This window comes from Sitophilus oryzae, unplaced genomic scaffold (genome assembly GCF_002938485.1).
Source record: "Sitophilus oryzae breed Bouriz unplaced genomic scaffold, Soryzae_2.0 scaffold_1396_pilon_pilon, whole genome shotgun sequence".
NCBI classification, from domain to species: domain Eukaryota; kingdom Metazoa; phylum Arthropoda; class Insecta; order Coleoptera; family Curculionidae; genus Sitophilus; species Sitophilus oryzae.
In genome coordinates, this window is record NW_022146055.1 from 11,172,607 (window position 1) to 11,184,887 (window position 12,281).

Below are 12,281 nucleotides of genomic sequence, written 5' to 3' on the forward strand. Positions count from 1 at the left end.
ATTAAAACAAGAACGTAGTAGCCGGTTATTGAATTATAATTCGTCTCAATTACTACTTAACTGTTGTAGATCATAACAAATTTGAATATAAACGTTGCATTTGAAACTTTATTATAAGCCAGAAAGCGACATTTTTTTTCTTAAAATTGCGTCATATTTTGGTCATTATATACGATATTCTAAAGGAATTTTGCTCAACAAATAAACAAAGGTGTTTACCCGCCCCTTTTTACATTTTATTGCATTATTATATCTGCCCCTTCGGCCTCGTTTAAACAATTTTTTACCACCGTACAAATACCTCTTCCTAGAGTTATTTGTACGGTGTGTTTCACTTTTTTTTAGAATGGGACGAACTGTAAATAATTCTTAGGCTACTAGTTTTATACATACCTATATACAGAGTGACCCAGGCCTCCAAAAAAGCTTTTTACCTATTACGTTTTAGGTTTGTAATTTTTATTTCAATTTTTTACATAAGATTAGGGCCATTGTAACGCACATTTTCAAAATATTTTTGTCAACATACAGGGTGATTCTCGGGGTGATTCAAACGGCAATACATATGCTTAATACAGTTCATGAAGATTGGGACATTTAATTAAAATTTGATTGTCTAATGAAGTTACCTTTAAAAGTAATGGATTTGTAAATAAACGTAATATTCATTATTATGCGACAGAAATCCCATACTGTAGCACACAGATTTGATACTTTTAATGATAAATGCCTTCTATTGAGAGACTAAAAGGTAATTGCCTCGTATCAGAGCCATCATAATACAAGAAGAAGACCGAAAGTCAAATCTTGTCTTATATTTTCAAAAAAACACAATTTTCTCATTAAATATTGATTTTAGGTATAGGAAGTTATTAATAATACAAGATTAAACAACTATTACATAGTACTTTACAGAAAGCTATCGATTGCGAACTAACTAAATCGTTACTAATTACTAATTTTATAAAGTTCTTTTTAGGATCAAAAAAGGTAAAACTAAAACCTAAATTATCATTTGAGATTAAACGGGAAGTTCTAAATAATGTTGCCTATTCTAAACAAGAAAAATGTATTTATAAGTTTTATAACATCTCTAATTAAATTTGGACGAAAATAATTTCTGTTTGCTGTAGGTAATTTTCTCAGGGAAAATACGTAAATAAAAATGACTTTTTAAGTAAAAAAAAGTCAAAAGGACAAGTTATTCCAAAAAAGGACAGGTGGCAACCCTAGGTATTTCTGGAATGGAAATTTAATGGCAAATCTACAACTTTAGTTTGAAAATATGTTCCGGCCCCCTATGTTTACAAAAATGTCTAAAATGTGCTTTACCATTGCCTCCATATTCTGAAAAAAAAAATTGAAAGAAAAGTCACCAACCGCAAACCTAATATTGAACTGTTTCGGAAGCCTGAGTCACCCTGTAAATATTCAAAAGTAACTGAAAGTTTATATAGAATTAACTGAAAGTTTAAATTGAAAATCGATGTTGAAGCGATTTTCGAAAACTACCTACTAACGTTTCAACATAAGTATATGTGGGATATTAATTACATTATTATATTAGACCTTATAACAAAACTCATCTGACGAAAAAGTGTTAATGTAGTATATTAATAAGGAGTAAACATTTTACTAATTACTTTACTTTTACTTTACTAATTAAATTCGTTCCAAAAAACGATACGCCACTGGCCATTAGAACAATCCAAATGCGCCTAGTTGCCGGGGTCGGAAATTTTAGACTTCTCTGTCTCTTCTGTCCTTGTTTGACACATTGGAATGTTTGATACACTACCAACGAGTATTTATGAATGAGATGTTCGGTCTATATTTATAAAGTCTTTGGTAACAAGTTAAAGATGAGTTAAAGTTTTAGAAAAGAGGGACAATATGGCTTAAATATAGCATTGGCGTCAAAAAATTGTTTACACCTACAGAGGAATTGACAAATATACTTTCTACAGGCTTTCTACCAATGACTAAAGAATATAAGGACATGTAACGCCCCTATACGGGCTGCAGCAGAATTTGTGACCTTTTTTTTTGTTTTGGTGGCAAACAATGAGTCATCATTTGGTCACCAGCGACAATTTTAGCGATTTTTAATAGTTTGTGTGTAGTAAACTTTGTATAAACTTTATTATAATGGTGATTAGTTGTTCAGCTTTCAAGTGTAAAAGCAGCTGTGATAAGAAAGAGCCAGGAGTTACGTTTCATAGGTAAATAAACAGTCCACTCCAACTTTTTAGCGTTTTCTTATTGAATTCGATAATTATTCTTCAATTTCAATTAATATCTATATGTACTTGATATGTGCTATACGTCGATACTAGTTTTGTACCTTTCATTAACATTTTAATACGTTTTTTTCGTAATTAATTAGGATGATACACTATAGGCGTAGTCAAAACAATTATCAAAAAATATAAATATTGCTTCAAACAGCTAGGTTAAGAAAAATATGTGCCACGGCACTGTTTGATGGCATCGTCACAATTTGCTCTCGGGTGTTATTTGTCCTTGGATTCTTTAGTCATTGCTTTCTACCAATTTATTACTAACTAGGTGATTAAAATCTTATGATATTTTTTATTTGTGATATGGTTATTTTAATTTTCTTAGGGTTTTTGTATTTTATATCTAATAATTTTAATAATATTGTCGCAATATTGTGTTATCCATTATTGTTATATCAGTTATATTTATATTCTGTATTTTTATGGAAATTAATAATTTTTTAATTAAATAAATAATTTTTACCTTACATGTTTCATCATTTATAGTATTGTTTTCTATTGTTATAACAATATGTAGTTTATTAAAGTAGTTTTTATGTAGTTAATGAACAAGAGAAGACGTAGTTTTTGCAGAAAAACTACACGTAGTTAATCAAGTAAATTACGTCTTAATTAACTACTTAAGAACCCTGCTTTGAACTTATACTGTTTTGCGGCGGTTAGGCAGAATGTCAGTTTTAAAATCACAGATGATCACAGGAAATATCACGAACACAATAGACGAAATTCCAAACAATGTAACGAATCGTATCGATGAATCAGGCCATAGTGAGTATGGGGCCTCATACAGCTTTCCTCCTGATAATATACTAAATTTAAAACTGCAAAATTTATAACAATAATATTTTATTAAATCACAAAATTCGTTAAAAAAATAAATATCTATAGTTTACAGTTGGAGGGCGATCACAATATACACTCAGATGCAAAAAAAAACGCTACGGTCAAATTTTTGGTCTAATTTAAAGTGTTATATTTTTGTTATTTTTAGCCCTATTTTCATGATTTTTTTAGCAAGCTGTATATATAATTATATCAACTTTAATTCGCAAACTCACTTTTTTATAACCTTTAATATTTGCTAAATTTTACAGGATTAATCGAGGGGTTGTTTTTTACCTTAAATTTAAAAAACCCTGTGCAATTTCGTGTGTAAATTTTCCTAAAATATAATTTTACTGTTAGCATTTTGTTTTTTGATTCATGTCAATACATGCTTTGGTTAATTTTTAAGAGCGAAATGGACTGATAACGATCACTTTGCAATTTTTCAATTATAATTACTTTTTGATGTAATTTTTTAATATGACCGGATGGTTTTGGTGAGTATTGTCGTGACGTCATATTAAGCTGCATTGGATACTCTATACTAAATTAAAAAACGTCAAAAACGTTAAAAACTAACGATACAGTCCGGGTTTTAATAAACATTAATAACGATAACAGAACTAACGATATTAAAGAAAAAATCTGTAATACTCAAGTATACAAAACGAAAACAAAAACTGTAAAAAATACCCTAATACTTTGAATTGCCTCCCTTGGCTGCTATAACGGCCTGTATACGTCCCTTCATACTGTCATTGAGGCTGCATTTATCATATTGTTTTATGTTTTCCTATTCTTCTTCTAAGGACCAAGTGAAGTTGACTTAATGAAGCTGGTAACGCTTCGCGACCTCTAACCCTTTTACCAAACATTTCCCAAACGTCGAACATGATGGGCAGTTCAGAGTAGTGTGTAGTTCACAATAATCATCAAAACCGCCTTGTTCTTTTGAAAAATAACTTCAAAAAGAAATGATAATTGAAAAAAATTGCAAATTGTTGGTGGCGAGTTCATGTCGCTCTTAAAAATTAACCAAAGTATGTATTGACATGATCCAAAAAACAAAATGCTCAGGAGACATGGTTCTGACCGTAAAATGAAAATTTAGGAAAATTGACATGCGAAATTATTGCACAGGGTGTTTTAAAATTAGAGTAAAAAACAACTCTTCGAAGTAACCCTGTATAATATGCCAAATACTAAAGTGTATAAAAAAAACTGAGTATACGAATTAATTTATTAAGTTGATATAATTATATACAGCTTGCTAAAAAATTCATAAAAATGGGGCTAAAAATAACAAAAATATAACACTTTAAATTTGACCAAAATTTTCTCCGTTGCGTTTTTTTTGCATCTGAGTGTACATAATTATTGCAATTTTTAAAAAAATATTTTTTCATATAATAATTAATTCTAATATAAAGTACATAGAGTTTTTTAAATTCTTGTTCCTAAAATATACATTTATTTTTTTAAATGAAAATTAAATATCTCAAAATACATATACACATATATGCTCTATCTAAAATATTAGTTTACTTTTGTATATTCAGTCGAATTTTCTTAGTAAAGAATATATAATTAAATAACACCCTGTTCCACTAATTTTCTTTTTTCTTACAGATATGGGTTGTACTAATTTCCTTCTAGTTTTGTGTATTTCGCTGTCTCTGCTTGGGTATCGTTCGAATTTTCGCACTGGATTTGCTTTTCGTTTTGTCAGCTCCGTGATAGGTTAAAAATTGAGTGTTCTTGTAGCTGGAGGATGTTGAATCAGCTATACTTCTGCCATCACCTTCGTCTCTACGGGACATTTCAGAAAAAGGAGACAGTCGTTTGGGTTCGTGTTCATCTTTCTTCCTTTGATCGGCTCTAGAACAATAATATGTTTATATAAACTCTAAATAAAAAAACAACGCTTTATTGTACAAAAAGCCAAAATAGCCTCATTGACAAAGCATTTACAAAACAAACAAAAGCACAAAAAAATATACAAATAATAAAAAGTATCATACAATACAAATCAATTCAAAAAAAAATTAAAATGTCATTAAAATTACAAAAAAAAACATACATGGATATTGTAGAACACAGGCGTATCAATAAAAATTTTCAATAGGAAAATTGTAAATGGATATAATCATCTAAGAGTTAGAAAATATTAAATACTAGACCTTTAACCAGTGTGTGAGATGATTTTAAAATTCAAAATTGTTCATGATTAAACATCAACAAAAAAGTCGTTTACCCCGCATATAGGGCTCTCTCCAGTAAGTATGATTTCAGAGCTTTGCGAAATGCGGGAAAGAATGAAAGTGACTTGATATTCACAGGCAGATGATTGTACATTTTTTTGGCATTGTACAGTATTGAGCCTTTAACTAGTTCTGAGCTCGGGGTTTGGTTCCTAAGTGGATAGTTGTGTGATGGCCTTTCGATTGTGAGATGGCCACGATATGTGCTTGCGGATTAAGCAAACGGATTCAAAAATGAATAAGGAAGGAAGAGTCAGTATTTTGAAATTTTTAAAGAAATTCTGGCAGTGAGTTACTACTGTTCAGTCCCAATAAATATCGAACTGCTCTCTTTTGAAGTTTGAAAATACGATCAAATTTTGTGGCGCAGCAAGTACCCCAGAATGGAAGGGCATAACGAAGATGCGACTCAAAAAGGCCATATTAGACTATTCTAGAGGTTGATAAGTTAAGTTCCTTAGAAACTGATCTTAGCTCAAAACAGGCAGCGCTTAGTTTCTGTGATAAAGCTTCGATATGTGCAAGTCCCATTTTAACGAGTTGTCTACAACAAGTCCCTTGATTTCACAGAGTCCACGACGTCAATAGTGGTGTTATTAAATACAAAAGGTTGTATAGTATTTTTATATAACAAAACTTTAGTTTTTGAAAGGTTGATGCATAGGAGATTAGTATCGCACCAAGATTTAATGGTTATAGTATTATATAGTGCCGTAACATCTAGGCCGCTCCAAGTAAAACTAGTATCGTCCGCAAAGAGGCAGATTTCACCGCTAATATCTAGAATTGCAATGTCGTTGATAAACACCAGAAACAAAATAGGGCCAAGTACGGAACGCTGAGGGACACCACATTCTATAGGCTTACAAGACGACATAGACGTATCAATCCTCACAAGCTGTCTTCTGTTGCCAAGATATGATTTAAGCCATATAACCTTATAACCAACTTTTAAGAACTCTTTTCCACTCTTTAAGTAGCACTATTAATATTTCAATGTCACTTATTAAGTAGGTACATATTTTCTTTTTCATTTTTAATTAAATATAATTATTGTTTTACACTTTCAGTTTATAAATGTCTTGCAACGGTATAATTTTACTGTATTTGATTGAATTATACATAGGTGTTGTCAATAAGTTTAGATTTTGTTTATTTGAGTTATACTAATAAAAAAGATAAATTTCTAGGTTTAATTTCTATCCTTCTACTCTAATTTTCACTACAGCAATTAATATAAACAAAAGCAGGGCAAAAACAAAAACGTGTTTTTTGTGACTGTACTGTGATGTCTTGTGTACTTGTGAATGTACTTGTGATGTACTGTGATGTCTGACTGTACTTGTGAATGTACTTTGTGATGTCGCTTCTTTTCTCATGTTTATTTTTTGGACTTTTTATGGTTAAATGTGAAACACACTCTTCTGCATACGGGCTTTTTTAAGGATACTTTTGGTATATTTCTACTTTTACAATAGTTTCGTTACAACCAAATGCAGGACCAAATGCCTTTTATAAAAGATTTTTTTTTATTTAAATGTTTGTAACTAAGAAAATAAGTCAAGACCTATGTATGCGAGACCTGGACACTTAAAACGGACATTATAAGGAAACTGCAGGTCGTACAACGCTCAACGGAACTAAATATGCTGGGAATAACCAGGAGAGACCGTAAAAGAATAGAGTGGATACGACAAAAGATCCAGGTAATAGATGCAATCCACAGAATCAAATCCCTCAAGTGGCAATGGGCAGGACACCTGGCAAGAAGGATGGACAACAGATGGACCACAAAAATTAGAGGAACTAAGAGACTTAGAGGAAGACCAAACTTGAGATGGAACCATGATATTAGGAAATTAGCAGGGATAACTTGGGCCCGCATAGCCAACAATAGACAACAATGGGCCCAACTACAAAGAGAGTATCTAAATATGTGAGGGAGGCTACACCATAATTGGAAATGGTTGAATAAGCTGAGAATGATGATGATACTGATAATGATTTAAGATAAAAAAGTTTTGGGAAATGTCTCATTTTTACACCAATTCTGGCAAACTTACTTTCTGGCAAACTCATTGTCAAAAAAAAATGTATGGCATATTGGCTTATAAAAACTATAATCCTAATACAAAAATGTATATGAATAAACAATATTTGACCAATTACGACAAATATAAGGACATATACCGTGCTGGCAACTGTTACTTTTGGGTCGGCATTTACATGTCTGGAAGTAAATCGCATAGGGCTCTTATTAAGTCAGAGTGCGAGAAATGCGACGGTGTGCTGTTGCGGCGTTGCCGGTACGCCTTTCTTTTCGAAACGACTTTTTTTTCAAGAGATAACTAGATAAAATCATTAGACATGTTTCTGAGCATCTGAAATGGAATTATAAGGATATCGTTAAGGTGTCATTTTTTTATAACGAGAAAACGTCAGTAATCGCGATAATTTAAAAACTCAACTTTTTAACACATAACAACCCATAACTCGAGAACCACTTTCGATATTGAAACTTTTTTTTATTTTCAAGATCGGATATTTTATAATATGTTTATATAAGAAAAATTCGATAAGGTTGTTTTTTCCATTCAAAAGTTGTAAACAATCCATCCATTTACTTTTAGAGCATAGGAATTTTCAGCAATCGTGTAATTTTTTTATTAATAAAGATTTTCACATACTGTCTACAAAGAAAATACAGCGGAAATATTAACAAAATTCTTGAAAAAACTACAATCTATTATTTCTAATAGATTTCGAGATATCGATTTTTGAATTCAGAGTTCTAATAGCGCGACCACTATCGAACACCCACTCAATTCCACTTATTTTTACCAAAAATGCAAGTGTTTCTAGCTTGCACTCAATAAATTCAAGCTAAAGGGAAAATTACAACGACTGGTTAATAAATATAAACAAATTAAGTATCACGAGACGTAATTAAATCGTGAAGCTGAACGCATGACGTACACCTTTCCCTAGAACTTTAAGTACTGACAGAGGTATTGATTGGGTCGACCGGTCAACTGCGACAAATCTGACTTGTGTCTAGCCCTAGCAGGCAACTATTAAGCCCGACCAATCACGTTAGAGTTTTTGACAAACACAAATGAATTAACACACTTCAAATAACCACGCTAACAAACCTGATTGGTCAAGCTTAAAAGTTGACTGCTAGAGCTAGACACTTCTCAAATCTGCTATATCCCCTTCCACGTCTCTTAGCGATGTGCACAGTTTCTCGGTTTATTTCATACGTTTGGCAACGTGTTTACTGTCCTCTCTTTGTTCAGTACATTATAAACGCATTGTACTCTTCTTACATACGGAAATCTCGACCCAAGACTAACCTTTGCCAGCCCTTAGTATGATATTTATGGTAGTTCTGAATTTTACTTACTTTAAGACTTTCTTATTTTTCACTTCCCTTTCTAAAATATCAGCTGTCGTGAGGTCGGAACTTTGAATTTGCTGAATAGCACTTGCATTTTCAGTTAACCATGGTTTGGATGATTTAGATTTTTGGCAAGTACATCTTTCCATCTTACACCTTTGGCAGTTTGATCCATTCACTTCGTTGCTTATATCTTCGTCGTCTAATATACCTATAGTAAAAATGACTGTTATAAAGATGTTATCATGATGTTATTTGACTTTTCAGCATCTTTTTCTAAATTGTGTTCTAAATTAAAAATGAAATCTGTCATCATTATACGAGGGAAAACAAAATGTTGATATTTTGGTGAAAGTTTGAAGAACACTGTGGAATATGTTAACAAAGCAAGGAATATACAAATCATTTTATTATCTAGGTACGTCTTTTCTCGATAGTTTGTTTTTTGATTCATCTCAATAGCTTTATTTTTAATGGAGATATTTGCTTTTAAAAAAGACAGTAACAATTTACCGCAATTTTAGCACTGATTTTTGTTGATTCTCATCAACACACTTATAAAATAGTATTTATTGTTTTTGTAATGTCACTGTCATTGAAAAGCCATATTATTATATTGATGTTTACTCTAGTAGATATGGTTTTAAGTTCTAATGATGAACTATTGCTGCTTTAATTATTGATCATGGTAGAGATCAACTTTTGGACCTAAAACCATATCCGCTAGAGTTGGCTAGAGCTGCCCAACAGACAATAATAATATGATTTTTCAAAGAAAGTGACATTACATAAATCATGAGCATGAACACTACTTTATAAGTCTGTTTACTAGAACCAAGATTAAAGGCATGGTTTTAATAAACAAATTCGAAAAAATGATACACCTAGAGGACAAAATTATTTTAAAAAATTATTTTAATTTTGTTTTCCTTTGTATAATTTATAGATGGCAACTTTTGTTTTTAATTTAGAAAGAGATACTAAAAAGTAAAATAATTTAGCTACAAATTGCTAAAAACATCATCAAAATCGGTCCACTGGAACCAATGACTAAAGAATCCAAGGACAAGTAACACCCGAGAGCAAATTGTGATGATGTCACCAAACAGTGTCGTGGCACATATTTTTCTTAACCCAGCTGTTTGAAGAGATATTTATATTTTTTGATAAATGTTTTGACTACGCCTATGGTGCATACGGTGGAATCATACTAATTAATTACGAAAAAAACGTATTAGAATGTTAACAAAAGGTACAAAACTAGTATCGACGTATAGCACACATCAAGTACATATAATATCAGAAAAGTAATTATCGAATTCAATAAGAAAACTAAGAAACCGCTAAAAAGGTGGAGCGGACTGTTTATTTACCTATGAAATGCAACTCCTGGCTCTTTCTTATCGCTGCTGCTTTTACACTTGAAAGCTGAACAATTAATCACCATTGTAATAAAGTTTATACAAAGTTCACTACACACAAACTATTAGAAATCGCTAAAATTGTCGCTGGTGACCAGCTGATGACTCATTCGTTGCCATCAAAAGAATGGCGCCTAAGGTCACAAATTCTGCTGCAGCCCGTATATGGGCGTTACATGTCCTTATATTCTTTAGTCGTTGACTGGAACACAATATATAAAACTTTAAAATATATGAAAATTTTAAGGTGTCCGTTTTTCGTGCTGGTGAGTGTATTTGATACAAGATAATCTAACCTAACTAAACATGTTAAAATGTTTTGGAGAATTATTATTACGCTTACCTAAAGTAATCTTCTCCAATACAGTGTTGTCGGTTTTTGGAGCAGAACTATTAGATTGATTTAACAACAACTTAGATAATGGCGGTGCTAATCCTAGACCAATATTTCGTTCATGATACACCTAAAAGTTACACCTTGAATAAAACTACTCAGATTTAATAGTTTTATTTTACCTCAGATATTGTAGGCGTCATTTCTCGGTTTATGTGCCTCAACTGAGTTGCCAAAATTGTGTCGTGGAGTGCAGCCGCGCTATTTGATTTAATCCCAACTGTTGCATCCGATTTCGTACCGACCAACTCCGGATCATCGCCTTCACCAGTTGCTCCTACTGTAGTTGTTAATGGTACTCCTACAGCAGTTGTTGCCATAGATACCAAAGATGATAGAGTTGCTGTTGTGTCTGATTCGTTTGGTGAAAAGTATAACAATCTTTCATTTGAAGGAAGCGTTTCCTCGCTCGGTAGAGTTATTGGTTTGCGGTTGTTTGACAGCTGCGGTTGAAGTAGTACTGATGGCGTTGGATGAGATACCTTAAAACATAAATTTATTTTATATAGTATATTATTATACGGAGTGCTACAAATTCGAGGTACGAGCATTGGTATCTCGGTAACCGTAATAGATACGAACATGGTTAAATTGGGGCAAAGTTGCCGTATTGGAATGTTCATCAAGATGCCATCAAAAACGTTTTAAAAATTTCAAGGATTGCTGAGTTTTTTGGAAAAAACTGATTTTGTTGAAAATCAATTTTATTTTTTCCTGTCGTTCATTTTTAGAAAATCAAAAAACTAATTTCACATTCTCATAGCCACTTTATTAGGGCTATCTGATAGTATTTTTAGATTTTCAAATTAGCTGATAATTTGTGAGTTACAGAGACCAACATAATTTTTTTGAATACGGATCTGCATTTTTTATTTGATGCTTTGAAAGAAATCGGTCTCCTGAATACAATGATATGCCACACTTTATACTTTTTTTTGTTTGTTTTGGAGACCTTAACAGCAGCAAAACTATTTAATTATTATTTAAAATAATTTCAAGTCCGACTCTGCTTTCTGAATTTGAAATTTCAGTGTGCGATCTAATAACATGCATATTATTAATCGTAGTTATTATAAATAAATCAACTACTACAAACTAGTTTCTAATGTTCTGCATGTTCGAAAGGGTTACCACCCTCTCTATTGCGCAAATTTATTTTTCGCTCAATTTTATTTATAGCTCTATTATATAGCTTTATTTATTATAGGTAAACTTTTTTTATTGTGAATTTGAAATCTCAGTGTACAATCTAATAATATGCATAATATTAATCGTACTTATAAACAAATCAACTTCTCCAAACTAATTTCCAATGCTCTACATGTTCGAAAAGGTGACCACCCTCTCTATAATGCACACATTTATTTTTCGTTCAATCTTATTTATAGCTCTTTGAACATATCTTCTTCTTATACTTCCGATTGCATTTTGTATTCTTTATTGTAAATATTGAGATGAATTGATTTTACTTTTACAAATGACATCAAATAATGTAGCCCCTTGGCGATAGGTGCAGGAACCTCGCTAGACATTGTACTACTCTACCATTTCCAATCCATCTTCCCGGAAAATGATTTGATTGTTTACATTATATTATATTTATAAAAATTATTTTATTGCATTTGATTTTCCGTATTCAATGTTTTACCCCACGTCATTGTTAAGTTTGAAAGCTTATCA

The 12,281-nt window shown here is 31.7% G+C and overlaps 1 protein-coding gene across 2 annotated transcripts in view; it reads right to left on the minus strand.

Annotated features, from left to right (window-relative positions):
* Window positions 1-4,588: 4,588 nt before the first annotated feature.
* The window catches only part of LOC115876042 (tetratricopeptide repeat protein 28), a 60,490-nt gene continuing 52,797 nt past the window's right edge, over window positions 4,589-12,281 (minus strand). For both annotated transcript variants that reach the window (XM_030891715.1, XM_030891716.1), the window contains 4 exons: window positions 10,724-11,083; window positions 10,551-10,671; window positions 8,793-8,997; window positions 4,589-5,003 (listed from right to left, as the gene is read on the minus strand). In XM_030891715.1, coding sequence (XP_030747575.1) covers window positions 4,778-5,003; window positions 8,793-8,997; window positions 10,551-10,671; window positions 10,724-11,083 — 912 coding nt within the window. In that variant the 3' untranslated portion in view covers window positions 4,589-4,777. The remainder of the gene's footprint in view (window positions 5,004-8,792; window positions 8,998-10,550; window positions 10,672-10,723; window positions 11,084-12,281) is intronic.